The sequence below is a fragment of the Gracilinanus agilis genome, chromosome 3 (genome assembly GCF_016433145.1).
Source record: "Gracilinanus agilis isolate LMUSP501 chromosome 3, AgileGrace, whole genome shotgun sequence".
NCBI lineage: Eukaryota > Metazoa > Chordata > Mammalia > Didelphimorphia > Didelphidae > Gracilinanus > Gracilinanus agilis.
Genome location: NC_058132.1, coordinates 530,430,562 through 530,452,453, shown reverse-complemented (window position 1 = coordinate 530,452,453; position 21,892 = coordinate 530,430,562). Strand labels below are relative to the sequence as shown.

At 35.3% G+C, this 21,892-nt stretch overlaps 1 protein-coding gene across 1 annotated transcript in view; it reads right to left on the bottom strand.

Annotated features, from left to right (window-relative positions):
- The window catches only part of ABCC4 (ATP binding cassette subfamily C member 4), a 288,067-nt gene that overhangs the window by 58,680 nt on the left and 207,495 nt on the right, over positions 1–21,892 (bottom strand). Inside the window, exons 21-22 of the mRNA XM_044669348.1 lie at positions 4,542–4,692; positions 216–361 (exon numbers count right to left, since the gene is read on the bottom strand). Of these exons, the coding sequence (XP_044525283.1) occupies positions 216–361; positions 4,542–4,692 (297 nt within the window). The remainder of the gene's footprint in view (positions 1–215; positions 362–4,541; positions 4,693–21,892) is intronic.

Here is a 21,892-nt window from a genome sequence, read left to right as displayed (position 1 = left end):
GGGAGGGAAGGGGAGGGGAGGGGAAGAAGGAGCATCAAGGTGAAGAGAGATGGCAGAGGAAGAGGGGGAAGGAAGGCATAGAAAAGAGAGAATAAACTACCAGTGGGAAGAAAAGGATAAAAGGAAATATGTAAACTCTCAAATCAGGAGACAGCTTAGGCCACTAGGGTGAGGAGGTCACAACCTGAACAGGTGGCAAATCATTCATCCTTTGCAAGCATGTTCCCAAAGATGTACAAACCTGAATGAAGATCTTGATGAGCATCGAATAATTCCTGGAGCCTCTGCTCAGCTCTGTATGCCCGGATGGTCCAGAGCCCTTGAAGTGAAGACGACAAGTGGGAAAATACCGGGCTCCGAGCTGCAAAGCAAAAAACAGAAACAATTCACTCAGGCAGAATCATTCCTTTTCCTCTGCTCAAGCTCTACCAGTCACAAAATCAAAGAGAATTGGAAGGAAACTTAGCAATCGTTTTGTTTAGTCCTGTTTTTGGTAAGAGAATAAACTAAGGATTTGGGGAGCTGAGTAACTTGCCTAAAGTGACATGGTTCTACTAGAAACCTAGAAGCAGTTTCTAAGCCACCTCAAGTTTTTAGTGTGAGAATCAAATCTGTCAAGAGAATAGTCCTGCGTACAAATGAAGATGAAGAGATAGTCTCCTTTTTGTGCTCTAGTCTCAGGGTTTATTTTGCAAGTCTATTCCTTAACCCTTGGACAAAACAGTTTTTACTTGGAACATCTGGAATTCAAAGGCTCAGTCCAGTATCTGTTCAAATGACCTTCAATTGCAAATTAAAATCCATCTGGAATGGTGCTTTTGCTATTTGGAGTAATTTTTCATCACTTGAGTGCGTCTGAGGAGCTCTCTCTTTGTGTACACTATGCTTCAATAGTCGCTTTATAGGTCACTCTGAAAGGGGTACCCAGGTATTGTGCTAGCGTCTGTTCTCACATGACCTGCTCAGCTGAGAAGGCTTTCAAGAATCCTGACTTTAACTACAGGAGACCCAGGAATGCTTTTATGACTGCATAGCTGGAAATTCGGTCCTGTCATTTGGTCTTCATCAGAGTGGAAGAAGCTCCTAGCACATTTTCAGTACTGGAATGTAGCCTTAATTGCAAGGTCAGGGCTCATAAACATGAAAATGTCAGACAAATTCTACTATTCTATAGAAATTAATTTTGGGAATTGATGTCACATTACTTGGCAGACTGTTTCTTTCATCTGTTCTAAGAAAAATTTGCTTTCCAAATATTGCTTAACAAATTCTGTCCCATCAGTACATCAGTCTCTAGTATGCTATTAAAAAGGAATAATTTAGCTATGGGTTTTCATTCTCCCCCATAAATGGGACTACAAATGGTTTGTCAAGGCAGGGCAAGATGTGACCTATATCTTTGCAATAGCAAAATCTCACAAAAAGTCATTACAATTCTAACCTAGAGTGAGTCACTATTGATACTTGTGGAGAAATACAGAATGCTGGTTTTAATTATTTTTATATCTGTATATCTCCTCAGAAGAGAGAAATCTAGGAAAATACTGGATTGTTTATAAGAAATTTTTTCAAGTACAGATAGACAGTTTTCCTCTTTGGATAAATCTCCAGGTTCTCTCCATATTAATGCAATGTGAAGGGGAATCAAGGAAGATCCCCAACCCTCTGGATAGTCACTTTGGGATACATTTAAGAGAACAGGAAGAGACTATAAGCACATGGCAGGCAATCATGGATGTGTTGTGATTTGCACTGTGAGAAGGAATACCAATAAAAATCTTCTAGAGTTTCTACAAAAAATTCAGGATTGTATGGATTTTACCAAATGACAAATCAGAAAGGAAAAGGGAAGAAACTACTTAAATCACTTTTAGGGTTTGATTCTTGAATGTTAAATCAAGAGCAGTTGAAGACTAACCAATAAAGAAAATCATAAACAAGAAAATTATGTTTTCCATTTGTACTATATAAATGGAATAAAGCTGATTTTTTGCTTAAAACCTGTAATGAACCAATGATTTATATAGACATGTTCATATATTTCCAGGGAATAATATTATTTCTTTTTTTTTCTCCTGTGAATGCCCAAGTTATGAGATAATATGCATTATGGCACAGCCCTACTCATTTAAAAATAGAGGGTTTACTATACTGATTAGCTTACTAGATTACACATTTACCCTCTCTTCTCTTCTCTTTCTTTTGTGGATATTTTTTAAAGGTTATGGGAGGAAAACCCAAAGAGAGTGATATGATATTTAAATTATGATCTGGGAGAAATCCAAAACTGTTAATAGCAGAGAAGATGATGAGGGGTGGGGATGCTGACAGGCAATCTTGAATTTTACACTTATTAGAATTGGCTCAAAGAAGGAATAACATAAACACTAAGTTGGATGTAATAATTAATCTTACTCTACAGGAAAGTGGGGGAGGAGGAAGAGCAGGAGGGAAGGTGGGACTAAGAGAAAGGAAGAAGGAGTGGGGAAGGCAGTGGTCAGAAGCAAAATAAATTTGAGGAGGGATAGGGCAAAGGGAGAAAAAAAGGATAAACAGGAAAAACAAGATGGAGGGAAATACATAGTAATCATAACTGGAAAACTTTTATGGCAAGTTTCTTCTCACAAAGTCCTCATTTCTCAAATATATAATTGAGACAAACTGATGAGAATACAAGTTTTCTCAATTGTTGGATGGTCAAAGACAGTTTTCAGATGAAGAAATCAAAGCTACCTAGAATCATTAAAAAAAAATGCTCTAAATCACTATTGATTAGAGAAATGAAAATTAAAATAACTCTGATGTACCAATTCGCATCTATCAGATTAGCTGATATGACAGAAAAGGAAAATAACAAATATCAGAGTGGACATGGGAAAACTGGGACATTAATACACTATTGTTGGAGTTGTGAACTGATCCAATCATTCTGAAGAACAATTTGGAAGTATACCCAAAAGTGCATTTTGTTTGACTCAGAAATACCACTACTAGGTCTGTATCCCAAAGAGATTGGAAAAAAAAAAAGAAAAAAGGACCTATATACAAAAATATCTATAGCAGCCTTTTTTTTTGTGATGGCAAAGAACTAGAAACTTAAGGGATGTCCATCAATTGAGGAATGACTAAGCAAGTTGTGGTATACGATTGTGATGGAATACTATTGTGCCACCAGAAATGATGAGCAGGGTACTTTCAGAAAAACCTGAGAAGGCTTACAAGAAATGATGCAAAGTGAAGTAAGCAACACCATAAGAAAAGCATACATAAGTAACAGTAATATTATACATTAGTCAACTGTGAATCACTCAGCTATTCTCAGCAATACAGTGATTTAAGACAATCTTGAAGGATTTAGAAAGAGAAATAATATCAACCTCCAGAGAAAGAAGAGATGGGAGTATAAATGTACACTGGGGCATACTACTTTTTACTTTCTTTATTTTTGTTTGGGTTTTTTTGGGCTCTGGCTTTCTTTCACAAAATGACTAATATGGAAATATGTTTTGCATGACTGTACATGTATAACCTATATCAAATAGCCCGTGTCCTCAATGAGGGGGAAAGGAAAGGAAAGGAAGGAGGGAAAAGAATTTGAAACTCAAAATTTAAAAGAGCAAGTGCTAAAATTTGGTTTTACATGTAATTGGAAAAAAGAAAGTATTTAATAAAAAAGAACTGCCAATAGCTTGCTTACTGTTTAGACCCTCTATGATGCTTATCATCTACCACATAATAATTGTAACTTGCCAAGGAGGAGAAAGATCTTTCTAAACTTTTAATGACACATGACTAAAATATCCTAATACATTCACTATTTTTTCTTTTCCCAAACAAGGAAATATATTCAATTAGGAAATTCCATTTTGCATTTTAACTAGAAAATGACAAAGTGCAATATTCATAAGATCAAAGTTACTTTAGAAATAATTTTGACAAAGTATGTAAATAAACAATGACCCACAGAAGTTGCCTGAATCCTTGCTGGTCCACCAGTGTGAACAGTATCACTAAAGGGGAAGTAGATGACTTTTTGTTATAATTAAGTGGTGGCTAACAACATTCCTTAAGCTAGTAATTTGATTATCATGAAATAGAAAAGTAGGATATTATGGATTTTTCAAAATTACTCTCAGTGTGGAAACTTCTTCTAGTGCCTAAATAGCAATTCTTCTTTAACTTATAGTCCTTAAGAGTTGCCTAAAGCATGAAACTAGCCCAGGATCCCCAGCAAATATGCGCAACTCACTTCTTTATTGGTTTACTCCTCACTGATATTCCTAAATGTTCTGAAAAAATTTTATTCCACCCAAAATAAACTTATTTTTTAGAATATATTTTTTATACCTCCTTATTTATCTCAGCCTCACTGAAATTCCTGAACTCTCTTTCCAACATTCCTGGCTATCTCTGTGACCCCAGAAATGAACTAATGTTGCTTTAAGGAACACGTAGAGAAGACTAATTTTGCAACTTAAAGTAAGCAGAACTTTATGTGTCTCTTAAATTACCGAATAGACCCAAAGTGAATCCTTACTCACTTGTAGATTCCAGGCGTTTCACATCTCTTGATGTTTCTAAAAAGTATCTTCGAAGAAAAATGAAAATTATAGCAAGTGGAATTAAAGGGAGAGCAATCCATGGGATCACAGCCATGGCCACAGCTACCACGCCAATCACTTGGAGAAGTGTCTGAAACAAATAACAACAACAAATGTAACTGTATGTTCAGTAGGAGTTTTTTGGAAGGAAACAATGGCATTTTTGGAGGTCATTTAGCACAATAATAATGGTTATTATTTAATATCCTGTGGATTATTTAGATCCTGTGGATCTATTTTTTAGAAACTTGTAAGTAGAAAATCTTTGGATATAAAGGTAATGGAATATAATACATAGTACAAATTAAAAACAAGAGTTATAGTTTAGTGGTGCCTGAAAACTGAGAGATATTATTTGGATATCAGTTAGCAGAGTACCTGGCAAATATTAAGTGCCATATAAAATTTATCTATTATTATTAATAATAATGATAATAATTACTACTTTTATCATAGGATAAGGACCAAAGGGGCTGGAGGTTATTTCAAGGTGTCCACAAATCCATATACACACTAAGCATTGACATTTTGATTCTTAATTAGTATTCCAAAGTCAAACAATATAAACCAGTATAATAAGCAAACATACATTCTGTAGACCAAATAATGGTTTGTGAGTGTATATAATTACTGTTTCAAATTCATAAGTCCATAAATAAATAAAATAAAAATGGTCATATAAGTTTGTTTCCTATAAAATATCAACATTAGTGAATTACTAGTATGCTTTTATCAAGTATTTTCTCAAATTAATCTACAACTTAAAATTTAGCCATCATATGCAAAGAGAAGGCTGGAAAGTACCAGTGTAGATGTTTTTTGTTTAGTTCTGTTTTGAAGAGGATAGAAGACAGATATGAGACTCAGAGGTCTAGGCATAAAATCTATTTCAAATAATTTTAACCTGACAAACATTAAGTATGGCACTGTGTAGAAAGAAAGGGCCAGAGAAGAGTTCAACAACCAACATGGATAAAAGAGTAAAGGACATGGAGAGGTGGCCTGGTCAAATGAATCATAAAGGCAAGATTTAGCTAGACACTGGATAGCTAAGGAACTGGAGCTTCCATTCCCTAATATTCTATGATCATTGACAAGCAGTACTGAATCTGTTGTCTTTAAAAATAAAACCAAATCAACAAACAAAAATGGGACTAAGGGGTTGGGTTTCTTGGTCAGTGAGTGTATGATTGGGCACGTAGGGGCTGTACTGGTCCATTATCTCATGTGATCCTTCCAGATTGAAGGGCATGGATTGCAGTTCCCATTTTGTAGATGAAGGAACTGGGCCACCAAGAAATTAGGTGATATACCTAAAGTTAATAGGAGTGTGAGAACCCAAGTTCAACATTCTTTTACAGGCTTAATTTAAGACCAGTATTAATTCATGTCTTAAAATGAGCAAAACTTCTAACCCCTTGGGATAAAATAAAAGTACGCAAGAGGTTATCTTGTAATAGTTAGTTAAAGCCTCAGGCAAAAGAGTAGGTAAGTATGAAACTGTCCTTTTTTTGATACCTAGGAGAAAATATATTAGGTCAAAATTAGATTCCTTTCAAGTTCCAGATCTGAGCAAGACACCTTAAAGATGTCAAAGCACCCACACAGTAAAGAAGTAAACAAAATTATTCAGGACTTTCTTCTAGAAGTTAATGGAGAAAGATAGTTTAAGTGAGGCAAATAAAATATTCATGCTATATTCTGAAAATAAAGTTAAAGATAAGGGATTTTGATAAAATTATCTGCCTAATCACCCAAAGACTGCTTTTCTGAAACCAATCTCATCTTCTCCTCTCAAGTTCTATAATAAAACTACCTACTGACTCCAAAGAGCTCCAAATTGCATGTCTGACAATGCAAAATCCCTTAGGCCAGAATCTAAGTCATACTTATTCAATGCTTGCAAAGACCATTAAAATAACAATAGATCCACACGACCCAGATGATTCAGACATGTTTCTGAGAATCACCATTAGACTACACAGTGCAAAGTATGATCACTAGGAAGAAAAAGCATCCATCCGTCAGCATTTATTATTTATTAACAATGTACTAACTATGTCAGGTGCAGAGCGAAAGAAAGAAACTGGGCCTGCCTTCAAAGGACTTGCACTGGATCAGGGTGGAGAGATTATATCTACGCCTATGTAACCATATTTGTAATATGTACCAAAAAAAGAGGAGATCTGGGACACAGATAAATGGGTATCTGCATTTGTTTGAAGGAATGGCTTCGTTAAAATGGATGCACTAAAAGAAAACCAAGTGTTCTAAAAACAGGTGATGAAGGAGAGATTGCATTCCAGAGATGAGAGAGGAAAGGGACAAAGGAGCATCATGTGTGAGAAAAGACAGGAAACCAGTTTGGCTTAAAGGTAGAAAACTGAAGGAGAAGGACGGGAAGGACTGGAAAAGCTAGAAAGAGAAATTTGTATTTGATCCTCGCAGTTAAGAAGGAGCTACTCTATTTCACTGAACAAGGGAATATCACAGATGGGTGTAAGCGGGAGATGTATCTTTGATAGCAAGACCAGGGGGTTCTTAAATATGCAAAACATATTTAGTATTGAACAAAGAATCAGCTTGAGATGGCTGCTAACATTTCAACAATGCCATTTCAAATGATGATTTAGTAATTTGCATTTGATCCCAGGAGCCTCAACTTTCTTGAGTTATGACTCAACTGAAAAGGCATTGGCATCTTTATTGTCAAGAGAGGACTGCTATTTGCCCAATTAATTACCATTTTACAAGAAAAGCCATGTAAATGGATCTTGATAACCAAATATCTCAAATTTAAGCATAAAATAGTGTGGTCAGCTCATTTTTCAATGCCTTGCCACTTTCTATATAGCCATCCTATTCAATCAACACTTTGTTTTCCCAGCTACTCTTTAGTCTATAAATCAGAGACCTCGATTCTGATGATACTGAACACAATAAACTGAGTATAAGAGGGTTCAAGAAAAAAAAACTGAAATCACTTTTGGGGACTACTTAATGCATATGAAAATGAATTTATCATTTACTGTTCAACGTAATCTTAGTTGATAAGTCCCTGTCAAAGGAAATCTAAAAAAAAGATTTTGAATTACAGTAAACTATAAGAAATTAAGCTGTGTTTAATGGTTGTATACCTTTTTGGTACAACTCCTAGAGAAATGAAATCCTGTTGATCATTAGTTATTAGATTAAATTAGAAATCATTAAGTTATAGACTGATTCCATCAGAAAAGTAATTTCTAAAGTGCCCAAGCTATTTATATCATGTCATTACCAAGGCAGATATCAACTGTACTGTTTGTGGATAAGCAAACATGTCTGGAAGAATTTTTAATAAGATATTCTGACAAAAAGAGGAATTAGTTGTCAGGAAACAAAGTCCTTTAAAAAATTAGAACAGGGGGCAGCTGGGTAGCTCAGTGGATTGAGAGTCAGGCCTAGAGACGGGAGGTCCTAGGTTCAAATCCGGCCTCAGACACTTCCCAGCTGTGTGACCCTGGGCAAGTCACTTGACCCCCAATGCCTACCCTTACCACTCTTCCGCCTATAAGTCAATACACAGAAGTTAAGGGCTTAAAATAAATAAATAAATAAATAAATTAGAACAATGTGAAATGTCTCAGTAAATAATATAGGATGAAAGGAGTACAAGCTGAGAAGATAAAGATTTAAATTCCTACTTTTGCCACTTGGTAGTTATTTGATCAAGATTTCTCTCATTTGTAAAATGGGCATAATAATATTTCCATGGAGTAATTTTCATGGTTGTGGAAGAAAAAGTGAGAAAGAAAGACATTTAACAAAACATTCTATAAATGTGAATTATTCTCCAGTCAAAGGCAACAACTCTAATAATTTTCTTAAAGATTTATTACCAACAAGTAGTCACAGACTTGTGAGATTACACTTCAGGGAGCCAAAGTACTTGCCTTCAGAAACCAAACTGAATAGACAGAGGACAGATAAATAGAGATCTCTCTGTTAAAACTATTAAGCTAATGAAAACAAAATAAAATCCTTCATGTGCAACTGCTACAGGCTGGCAGTTTGGAGCACACCCAGCAGAGGGCAACCAGGAAATCATAACATAAGGGGATCTATTGAAAGAACTGAGGATTTTTAGTCTACAGAAGAGTAGGCCCAGGAGGGGACATTAGAGCTGTCAAAAGAAATTGTTCAAAGTATTTGAAAAGTCTTCATAAGGAAGAGGGATTAGGGTTTGTTTGAGGAGGGTTTGGGGGGGGTTTTGGGAAGGGTTTTTTTTTTTGTTTGTTTGATAAAACTACTATCAATGAGTAAACGTCATAGAGAAAAAAAATTTCAGCTCAATATAAGGTAAAGGTATCTTTTTTTTCCCTTTTGACCCTTACCTTCCATCTTAGAATCAATACTGTGTATTGGTTCCAAGGCAATAGAGCAATAAGGGCTAGGCAATGGGGGTTAAGTGAGTTGCCCAGCTAGGAAGTGTCTGAATCCAGATTTGAACCCAGGGTTTCTTATCTCTAGGCTTTGCTCTCAATCCACTGAGTCACCCAGCTATCTCCCAAGTTGAATTTATCTACCAATAAATCTGTCCAAAACTCAAATCGGCTGTCTTGGAACATGGTAGATTCCCATATATCTTCAAACTAGGAGCTGAATGATCATCACTGGGTCTTATGTGCTGGGCTATACCATTTCTGAGATTTCTTCCATCTCTGTAATTCTGTCATTTTACCTCAAGGAAGCCACTAATGAACAACTTCAGGAGAAGAGAAGGATATATTTTGTGGATACTCTTCTCTTAATATCCAAAACTTCAACTTGTTAATCAATCACTATAACCATACAGGAAAATAAACAAAAACTAAAACTCTGTCAAATGATTGATACAGTAGTATGGTGTAAAAAAATGTCTTTATACCTTAATGAGAAATTCTATTCTCTGTCTCTCTGTCTCTGTCTCTGTCTCTGTCTCTCTCTCTCTCTCTCTCTCTCTCTGTGTCTCTCTCCCTTTCCCTCTCTCCTTCTTCACAAAAGCAAGAAGAAATTTCAAAAACAAGCAAGCAAGCAAACAAACGAACAAACAAAAAAATCCTGAATAATTACATTTGTTTATTAGTAGGAATAAAGTTGAGGAATGTGAAGTAAACTTTGGGGCTAAAGTCCAATTAAGTTAGACATTCACCAGTTTTTCACTTCATTTTTTGTCTTGTGTACAATGCTGATACTCTATGCATACTAAGCACCTATCAAACTTACATTTTCTTTTATTTTTAAAATGCAATTTAATTTTTTTACCAATTACATATCATAAATTTCTACACAAGTTTTCTGAAGTTATATGATCCTTTCCTTCTTCCCTCCCTGCTCCCAGAGCTGACGAGCAATTCAGTCTGGTTTATACATGTATTATCACACAAAACAGTTCCATATTATTTATTTTTATAAGGAAGTAATCTCATAAAACCAAAACTCCAAAACATATACCCAAGTAAGTGAAAAATTATATATTTCCATCTGCATTCCTACTCCAACAAGTTCTTTCTCTGGAGGTGGATACTATTCTTTGTCATAAGTCCCTCAGAATTATGCTGGAACATTGTATTGCTGATAGTAGCGAAGTCTATCCACATTTGATCATTCCACAACATTACTGTTACTGTGTACCATGTCAAACTTTCATGTTAGATATTCAGGGCCAAGATTATTTTGCACTCAACAATTTTTCTTTTTATTCTAGCTGTACTAATTTTCTTTGTGCAAAAACTTTTTTAAAAAATTGTGCAGTCAAAATTGTCTACTTTATCTTTTATGATTACTTCTCTTTATCAACAATTCTCACTCTAGTGTGAAAGGAACCACCATCTGATCTATGCTGGGTTTTTTGGTTGTTGTTTTGTTTTTTAAGAATGAGATTTTTTAATTTAGGTAGCTAGGCAATACAGATGGACCTTCAAACTTGGGAGTCAAGAAGACCTGAGTTTGAATTTTACTCCAAGAGGATTATTAGCAAGGTAAAATGGGTAAAATAATGGCAATTCTCTCACAAGGTTGGTGTAAGGAATAAGTCAGCGCTCTTGTAAAACACTATATATTTAGATTATGTGTTGATTTAAAGTTTATCATGATATGTGGTATAAGATTGTGGTCTAAGCTTATTTTCTGCCAAACTGTCCAGCAGTTCTTGCCAAATAGGAATGTTTCCATTAAATGGTTTGTGCTTTTGGTTTTGTTAAACACTCTTTTCAGTTCCTTCTGGGTCAAGTTTATCTAGTATAAGTCATTGTTGTAGTTTTCCATTTTTATTTTAAATCTTTCACTCTGTCAAATGAATGTTATTATTTTGTCTTGTTCTATAAAATCCTTGGTACTAAATTGGTAAACTGAAATATTGCTGTCTTTTTTATCATACTGTCATGCCTCAAGCATATACAACAAAAACCTCCCCTATCATCTTTATTTCTCTACTTTATGATTGTTATGAAATCTTATAATTATACCTGTATCAATGGTATATTTGGTAAAAAAACACATTAAAGGGGAAGAAGGCAAGAATTTTCAAACCTTCTACAGTTATTTCCCTAAGAATTTGTGTTCCTGAGTCAAATATTTACCATGATATTTGAAACCTTATGTCCACAGAGCTGAAGGCAAAGCTATTATCACTATTACTTCCTTGCTACTGCCAAACTATGAAAATGCTTAGATCAAGAGTTCTTAACCTAGGAACTGTGAACTTGTTTAAAGAAATGTACTGATAAATACACTTCAGTTGAACTGATTTTCTTTTTAAATTATTTGTATTTTATTTTGTTTATTCAAAAACATTGTTTTGAGACCAAGTCCATAGATTTTTACCAGACAGCCAAAAAGGTCCATGACACAAAAAAGATGATGAACTCATGGCTTACCCTATATCTTTCCTCCCTTTAATTTGTTTTTTGATCAATGAGTTCATCATAGATTGCAATGGCCCCAAACCCTATCTCTTTTAATGTCAATATTCTCAATGTCAAAATTCAAAATGTTGGTTGTTAATAACGAAATAATATAATCCCTTAAGAATCAAAACTGAGGTGACCTAAAAGCCATGGAGAAATTTTAGTGGGGGGGGGTAGAAATAGGCTGCAGTACATTACTAAAGATAACTTGTGCAAAATAAACAGTGTAAGAGAAAACAAAAAGATTATGTGTGATCAGAAAGGGACATAGGCCAGTTACAAAAGGAAATTCAGGCACAACAGATAGATAGCTACAAAACTGGTTCTCAACAAATGTTGAGAGACCTAAGCATGATACAGGGTGAGAAGTCAAGAACTGATTGTAATCTGAAGGTAGAACCAATAACGATGAGTTTATACATTCACTGAAATATTGATGAAATTTGTCTATGATTTATTTAATAACCTTGCCAAAAAGCACAGTTAATACTTCATATAAATATCATTATTATTCTAAGTCTTTCCAAAAGAAGTTTACGTTTTATTAAAATATCCTAAGTTTTATTTAAAAAGATCATGCATAGAGATGGCACAATGTTAGAAGAGAAAGCTAACACTTGAAGACAGTGATTAGATCCAAAAAGATTCTGAAAGCTCAATGAGCAAATGGGGTAATAATGAGGTGACCAAAAAATAAATGTAATCTTAAATTGCACTGAATGTCATAGATGCCACAGATAAGGAGGTGAGAATGCAAATATATAATCAATACTTTCACCTTGACAATCTCTTTCTCTTACTGGGGAGCTCATCCATAAATTTCCAATGGAGGGAAGTACCACTATCAGCCATGCTCACTCCTAACTATTTTAACCCATGCCTCCCCACGTTACTTCTGCATCTCTATCCCACGGGACTGATTTCCCCATGCTGATAATACCACCTCTTCTGGGGTCTCCTGCTCGAAGGGATGAGTTAAGGTTCCAAATCTCTATATGAGGAGGCCTGATACATTCAAAAGAAAACCAAATCAGCTCAGGACCTCCCAAGACTACTTCTGGACCTTTTGTTCTCATTCCCTTACAAAACCCTATCCACTAACCACTTTTAGCTCTATTTTAGGTATAGTCTTTCTCCATTAGTATGTAGTATTATTTAAAAGGCAAAGATTGTCTTTGCATTCCCAAAGCTTACAGAATCTGGTATAGTCAGAAAACATCTGAAAAAATGTGCCTAGGCTCTGCAGTTTAGGATGAATTCTTATTCTACGGTTTGTAAACTTAAATTTGTAAATATATTTCAACATAATTGGTTCCTATGTATTTTTCTTTATATATTTAAAAGTATGATTTTGACAAGAGACTAGAAGCTTCACCAGACAACAATGGAGGTCCACAACACCAGAGAAGTTAAGAAAATCTGGTTAAAAAAATAGTTCTAAGACTAGAGAACAATTAGGAAAGAAACCAGAATGGCATTACTCCTATTATTAATGCCATTTACGGATCAGTTAAAGAAACTGGTGATGATGCCCTTGAGAGGGCTCAGAAGATACCTGAAAGTTATCTTCAAGTATAGGAAGGGTTGTCATGTAGAAAAGGTCTGATTAGTCACAGAGGGTAAAAAAAAAACCTACAAGCAATGGATAGAACTTGCAAGATAGCATATTTGGGCTTCCTTTCAGGAAAATCTTCCCAATAATTAATGCTACCCAAAGGTAGAATGGTTTGCCTTAAGAGGTAAAGAGGATCTACTTGATCAGAGTATTTAAACCAAAAAGGGTCAGATGTGGTAGGGGTTCTAAGAAGCTTGATTGCAGAATGCAGTTCTGGTCTTGGAATCAAGAAGATGAGTTCACATTTTGCTTCAGACACTTATTAGCTATGTAATACTAAGCAAATCACATTTAAAAATCTTAACTTCAGTTTCTTCATCTGCCAAATGAGGAATAATAAGATTACCTAATTCAGAACTGTTGTGAAGACAAAATGACATAAATGTAGTAAAAAGTGCTTTGGAATCCTTACATTTCAATGATGTTAACTATAATTGTGATGGGGGTGGGGAACACCAGGTAGAAAAAAAGTTCTTAAACATTTTTTTTGTTATGGACCCTTTTGCCTATAGACTCCTCAAAATAATATTTTTAAGTTTAAACAAAATTTAAAATAATATTTTAAAATATTTTAAACTTAAAAGAAAATAAAATTGGTAGAAATTTTATTATATTGTAATAGTTATCAAAATAATTATAAAATAAGTTTGCAGTCCTCAGATTAAGAACCCCCTGAATTAATGTTTCTTTGAAGACTGAAATTCTGTGATTGTGTTAATTCTTCTGATTCTAGACTTTGCAAAATTGATATAATGCTAGAGAATACCTGTTTATACTTAGCAGAAAAATGAATTCTTATATGCAAACATAATGTCCATGCCTGCCAATCATTCTGTTATCCTTTCTCCTCCTGGCCTTCAGTTGTGTATAGCAGAGAGGTAAAATATGTATCTGAGTACAGAATTTACTCAATCAGTTGACAGTTTTGTGCTGATAACTATCTATTTAATGAAATAAAACCATGGTCATTAAGATTTCTAACACTTCATAGGAGCTAGAAATCTTTTAATACTGCTGTCAGTCAGACTCTAACAATTCTGTTCCAAGTTGTGATAAGTACAAATCTTCCAGATCGCCTTAAACTATTGATTATGCCATAGATAGGACTTATGTGCTTATAAACAAAGTAGGATTTCACATCTTGGGCAGGAAGACAAGGCAAGATTTTACTTATGATTCAGAAATGAAAAAACAGAACAAAACGTGGTGTACAGCTTTGAATCAGCAAGTTGTTTACTGATGTAGGTATTTATTAGATTCTTATGCATATTGATTTGGAAAAATGAGATAATATGAAATTATCTCTCAAATAAATGTGTTATTGGGCAGAGTATGCTGCAGGGTTATATTGTGGTTGCATGTAAGATACTTTGGAATTTTAAAAATGATTAAAACATAGATGGACTAAAATAACAAAATGTAATGGTCCAAAACATCAGACTTATATCTAGGCTATCTGGGCTCAAGACCTTAGTTTCTCCTGGAATTGCTGGGTGGGCTCAGTTAAGTCATTCAGCCTCCCTAGATCAAATTTCCCCATCTATAAAATGAGAATGCTGAACTTCCAGCTTTCAAATTATATAACTCAATTCAGTTCAATTTAATTTAATTCCACAAATATTTATAAAGTAACTACTGAGTGTCAAGCACATCCCCAGGTTTTCCTTGTATGCTCTGGAAAAGACACGAAACAGAGATAATACACGGTCCATCTATCTCCAGGCTCTATCCACTGTGCCACCTAGCTACTCTTGCTAAGTGCATTTTATTTGACTTTATTTATTTGTTTATTTGTTTGTTTGTTTGTTTATTTGTTTGTTTGTTTGTTTTTGCTCAGTGATGAGACAGGAATGTGTTAATAGTTAACTGTGAGAATCAAATAAGAGAATATTTGTAAAGTACTTAGCACAATACCAGGCTTTAAAAAGATATCTATTCCCTTAACTTCTCTCCTCTTATTTTCTTTTAAACCCTTACCTTCCATCTTGGAGTCAATACTGTGTATTGGCTCCAAGGCAGAAGAATGGTAAGGGCTAGGCAATGGGGGTTAAGTGACTTGCCCAGGGTCACACAGCTGGGAAGTGTTTGAGGCCAGATTTGAACCAAGGACCTCCTATCTCTAGGCCACTGAGCTACCCGGCTGCCCTCCTAAGTGCATTTTAAAAAATAAATACTATCTCAATTTTTCTTCACAACAACCCTACAAAGTAGATGCTATGATTATCTCCATTTTACAATTGAGAAAACAGAGATAAACAGAGGCAAGTGACTTAAGCCAGGGCCATACTGCTGGGAAATTTTGTGAGTCCAGATCTGAATTTTCTAACTGTACCACCAGCTGCCTCTATTCTCTATTAAGAGGTCAATCAGGGAAAACTTCCAGTTTTAGCACACCGAACACTAGACCAAGGAAGACCTGAATTCTAATTCCACGCTAGATTTTTATTCACGACGAGATCCCACCCAGGGCATTAATTTCCATCCGTCTCAATGTCCTCAATTACAAAATTTAGATAAGAACTCACAGACCTAGACTTGTGAGGTTCTAATATAACAAAAAAAGAGTACTTTGTAAACCAGAAAGCACTTTTTGTGAGTTACTGTTACTATTAAGGGTACCTGAAGGATGCAGCAGTTCAGATCTCTTTCAAAACAAACTTAAAAATAAGTCTTCCTATTTATATAGAATGAGGAGAGGCACGGGTGAGATACTGGAGAGGCAAATGCCAGTTTCAGCCTTGAGCAGGTCTCTGGTATCACCAGAATTGGGAGGGAAGAACTAGGGAGGAATCAAGGTTGAGGGACACAACTGACATATTTTAATATGGCTATTTTTTCTTCAAATGCATGAAAACAAAGTAAAACAAATAAAACCAAGCCAAAAATAAATAACCAAATAAATATCCAAAAATAAATAAGTAACCAAAATAAAAAACCATATAAGTAACAACAACAACAACAACAACAACAACAACAACAACAACAACAACAACAACCCAAATAAATAACAGGTTTTTGGAGAGTCAACAGAATGCATAGGGCTATAAGGGTTTTCCCTGCCTTGGTATCATTGGTAAGTTATCAAGTATAAGGCACCTTCCTACTGAATAACACCCGGTTCGTGGTTCTGGAGGTCAGCTTCATCTTTTCCACACCTGTGAGCTTTAAAGGTCCTACCTTGGGCCCCTTCTCCATTATCACTGATTTCTTTGGAACCTCACCCATATCTGCACACTATGTGAAACTAGAACTCTGGGGAATGTTGGTGATAGTTTGTTTAAAAAAAAAAAAAAGATTATGATAGAACCACACCAATCTGCTCAATACCTGGATATCTAAGATCAAGTGAAATGATATTTACAAAATATTTAACACAGTGCCTGGCATATTTTATATAGGAGTAAAATTTAAAAATTCATAAAATATAAATTAAAATAAGTATATCATATATACAAATGGCTTTTCTATAAATCCCTTTTCTTCTACCTGGTGTCTCAAATTGTCCTCCCAATTTTTTCATATCAAGGTCTTCTTTTTCTGTTTTCTTCTAATCATTTGATAAAGTCATGGTCCCAGGATTAAAGAGAATGGTCCTGGGACTTTAAAAATGTTTGTTTTTACCAGCACAACATAGAGCAAATTGGGGGAGTCTTGGTACTGTCTTCTTCTTTTAGAGTTCCGAGGTTTGATTTTTGCAATCAGATGGTTGAGTCTTAGATTTAAGCCTTATTATAGACATTAACTGGAATACACTTGGATTACAGTAAGAACTAAATTAAATCATTAACTTCTATTGAAATGTGGAAGCTATTTGGGTTTTAAATGCTTTAATTCCTCTACTAGAATGTAAACTTTAAAAAGTCAGGTACCTCAGAATCAACTTGGTTTTACCAGTCCAAAAGTTAGATGCTTATCCACAGTTCCAACAAGCCACAACTTACTACTTTCTAATATTAATAAAATCTGTTTTTGCCAGAGAGTTTGAATGAGCTAGCAAGGCCTTATATTTTCATAATATTTTAAAAGCTACTAGCATCTCATCTCAGCACTCTTTTTAAAAACAAAAACAAAAACAAAAATTCTTTATTGCCTCCTTAATAATGAGTGTTTACCACTAAGAATTTGTTGACTGAATATAAAAGTACCTTAAGAAATTTCAAGAGGGCAGCTGAGTGGCTCAGTGGATTGAGAGCCAGGCCCAGAGATGGGAAGTTCAAATCTCACCTCAGACACGTCCCAGCTATGTGACTCTGGACAAGTCACTAAACCTCGACTGCCTAGCCATTACCACTCTTCTGTCCTGGAACCAATACAGAGTATTTACTCTAAGACAGAAGGCATGGTGTTTTTTTTTGTTTGTTGTGTTTTTAGGTAATTTCAAGTTATTAGCTACCAATATTTGGAAAGAATATTCCAAATAACAAATAATTAAAGAAATGTACATCAAAACAACTCTGAGGCTTTACCTCAAATCCTATAAAATTGGCAAAGATGGCAAAAGATGGGCATAATCAATATTAAAGGGGTCGTCGCAAGAAAGATACACTAGTATATACTCTTTTGGGTGCTGTGAGATATTATAACCATTTTGGAAATTTGGAGTGATGCAAATAAAATGACTAAAAGTATTCTTAGATAGCACAGCAGATAAAGTACTAGGCCTAAACTACCAAGAAACTTTTTTACAGAATTAGAAAAACTATAACAAAGTTCATTTGGAAGAACAAAAGATCAAGAATACCAAGGGAAATAATGAAAGAAAAACATGAAGGAAGGTGGCTTAGCAGTACCAGCTATTAAGCTACACTATAAAGCAGTGGCCATCAAAATAATATGGTACTGGCTAAGAGACAGAAGGGAGGATCAGTGGAATAGACTTGGGTAAGTAACGTTAGCAAGACAGTGTATGATAAACCCAAAGAGCCCAACTTTTGGGACAAAAATCCACTATTTGACAAAAACTGCTGGGAAAATTGGAAAACAATATGGGAGCGATTAGGTTTAGATCAACATCTCATACCCTACACCAAGATAAATTCAGAGTGGGTGAATGACTTGAATATAAAAAAGGAAACTATAAGAAAATTAGGCAAACACGGAATAGTATACTTGTCAGATCTCTGGGAAAGGAAAGATTTTAAAACCAAGCAAGAGTCAGAAAAAATTACAAAATGTAAAATAAATAATTTCGATTACATTAAATTAAAAAAGTTTTTGTTCAAACAAAAACAATGCAACCAAAATCAGAAAGGAAACAACAAACTGGGAAAAAATCTTTATAACAAAAAACTCTGACAAAGATCTAATTACTCAAATATACAAAGAGCTAAATCAAACCATTCTTCAATCGATAAATCGGCAAGGGACATGAATAGGCAATTTTCAAATAGAGAAATCAAAACTATCAATAAGCACATGAGAAAGTGTTCTAAATCTCTAATAATTAGAAAAATGCAAATCAAAACAACTCTGAGGTATCACCTCTCACCCAGCAGATTGGCTAAAATGATAGCAGGGAAGAGTAATGAATGTTGATGGGGATGTGGCAAAATTGGGACATTAATACATTGCTGGTGGAGTTGTGAATTGATCCAACCATTCTGGATGGCAATTTGGAACTATGCCCAAAGAAAGCTAAGAGAATGCCTGTCATTTGATCCAGTCATACCACTGCTGGGTTTGTACCCCAAAGAGATCATAGGAAAAAAGACATGTATAAAAATATTTATAGCCATGCTCTTCGTGGTGGCAAAAAACTGGAAAACGAGAGTATGCCCATCAATTGGGGAATGGCTGAACAAATTGTGGTATCTGTTGGTGATGGAATACTACTGTGCTCAAAGGAATAATAAACTGGAGGAATTCCATGTGAACTGGAAAGTCCTCCAGGAATTGATGCAGAGTGAAGGCAGCAGATCCAGACCACTGTACACAGAGACTGATATACTGTGGTAAAATCAAAGGTAATGGACTTCTGTACTAGCAGCAATGCAATGATCCAGGACAGTTCTGAGGGATTTATGGAAAAGAACGTTACCCACATTCAGAGGAAGAACTACAGGAGGGGAAACACAGAAGAAAAACAATTGCTTGAACACATGGGTTGATGCATACATGATTTGGATGTAGACTCTTAATGACCACCGTAGAACAATTATCAATAATATGGAAATATGTCTTGATTGATGACACATGAACAAAGCAGTGGAAATGCGCGTCAGCTACTGGGGGGTGGAGGGGAAAGAGAGCAAGAACATGAATCATGGAAGCATGGAAAATAATTTTCTAAAAAAAAAATAGAACAACAACAAAAAACTGGAGTTGGGAGGATCTGAGTTCAAATCCTGTCTTAGATACTTTCTGGCTGTGTGAACCTGTGAGAGTCACTTAACTGACTCCCTTGTCCTTGCCCCTTTTATGTCTTAGCACTTATACTAAGACATAAGATAAAGGTTTTTAAAAAATGCCCATATGATCTAATCTGGAGATTCCTCTATTGCCAAGACTGATAAGAAAATTTTCATATACATCAAAATACTGATACTAGCACCTTTTTAGGAGAGTAAGAATTGGCCACAAAGTCAATACCCACTGGTTGAGAAAAGGCTGAAAAAAATGTGTTACATTATTTTAATGAAACATTAACTATGCTGTAAGAAATGATGAAAGTACCAAACAGGGAGAACATGTGGGTTGTGGCTCATCAATGTCGATAACATACTAGTGCAATGACACTTGTCTATTACTTCTAATTCCATCCTGTGATTTGCATACGTTTTGCTAGTGGATCCTATCATCTACCATCCTAACCTTGTACGGTAGACACAGGGCAACATTTTTACAGATGAGTATGTTGAGTCTCTGAGACATGCTCCAATCTCCTCAAGGTCATCCAGCTGATAACCTAGTCCATCTAGTGCTTTGTTTCACTATACGATGCTGCCCCCTATTTTGATGGGGAAGAAGTCTCAGTGAATCCCCAGATACCAGCTTTGGAGTGTAAGGACTAAGGAGATGGTGCTACAAGAGGCTGGTTCTGAGGTCCAATACTATCTCTGTGTTGCATTGGGGCAAAATAAACAGGACAAAGATGGCAAGAGAATTCTGAATACTTAAATCTCCCTGTCCCTTGATTTCCTCATCTACAAAATTAATAAGTTTGAGTGGAGGACTTGAGCATTCTCTTCGAGCTCTACATCTCTAATTCTGTCATTATCCTCATTTAAGAAATGTAATATAGATTTATATATATATGTACAGATAGATGGATAGATAGATAGATAGATAGATAGATAAAAAAAGTTCCTATGGCACAATGTTGTTGTTTTAACTGTTTTTGACTCCTAAGGACTCCTTTTTTAAATTTAAATTTTATTTTTGAAAATATTTTTCCATGTTTCTATGATTCATTTTCTTTCCCTCCCCTGTTCCTTTCCCCCTCCCAGAGCCAACAAGCAATTCCACTGGGTTGTATTAATGTTATTACTTGATACCTATTTCCATATTATTCATTTTTACCAAAGAACCCAAACCCCAAAAAACATATGCATATAAACAAATGGTAAGTGATAAACTCATGACTCCTTTTGAAGTATTTATGGCAAAGATACTGGAGTGGTTTGCCATTTTCTTCTTCAGCTCATTTGATAGATGAGGAAACTGAGGTAAATAGGGTGAAGCAACTTGCCCGGGGTCACAAAATTAGGAAGTGCCTGAGCCTGGATTTGAGCTCAGATCTTCCTTATTCCAGGTTTGGTACTCTATCCACTTTGCCACTTAGCTGCCCTCTGTGCCCATGGCTACAAATGGAATAAGTGGAATTTGGACGTCCAACATTTTGATGCCAAGCCTAGGACTTTTTTTTTTTTTAAATCATGTGGCTTTTTTTTATTCAAGTAGACAATCATTTTTGCCTGGAAACATGACATTAAAGTCTAAAGACATCTGCTCAAATGATCTGGGTAACTCTATAACAGAACAAATGTAATAAGTATTTGGCTGATAATGGTCTTTAAGATGAATAAAAGCTCATTGGCTCTCGCTTTACAGTCACCATTAACAGTTTGGTTTTCATTCATTAAGATATATCTAATAGAAACTGGCATTCGAGTAATAAGAATAAGAGAACAGTTGAATTTCCTCAATTGTTTCTTCAAAGGACTCCATCCAGTGGCACTATCACTTGGAGTTTAATGATAAGCAGCATTCTAGTAGCTTTAATAATAATGAGATCCTGAATTTTTCTGCAGGTCTTGTCCTCTCAAACTGGAGACTCCATTGTGGCCACAAATGTAGTCGGATAGACACAGTGAAGCACTGGTTGGTGAATGGAGAGGTGGGCATGAGAGGGTCCCAGCTCACCTCCATCCTGCTTTTTATCTGTTTTCCAAAGGACACAACTATCATAAAATATCTCCACCTGCCAGTTCTGCACAAAAAGAGAAAACGTGCCTAGGAGGCAACATAAGTCAGAATCAACTTGGTCTTAGCAGTGCAAAAGTTAGATGCTTATCCACAGTTCCAACAAGCCACAACTTAATATTTTCTAATATTAATAAAAATCCATCTTTGCCAGAGAAGTTGAATGAGCTACCAAGGCTTATATTTACATAATATTTTTGAAGCCACTCTTATCCCAGCATTCCCTTTTTTTAAAAAAAAAAAAACATAACAAAAATGTTACAATTCAAGTTAACTGTGTATTGTGTGTGTGTGTGTGTGTGTGTGTGTGTGTGTGTGTGTGTGTGTGT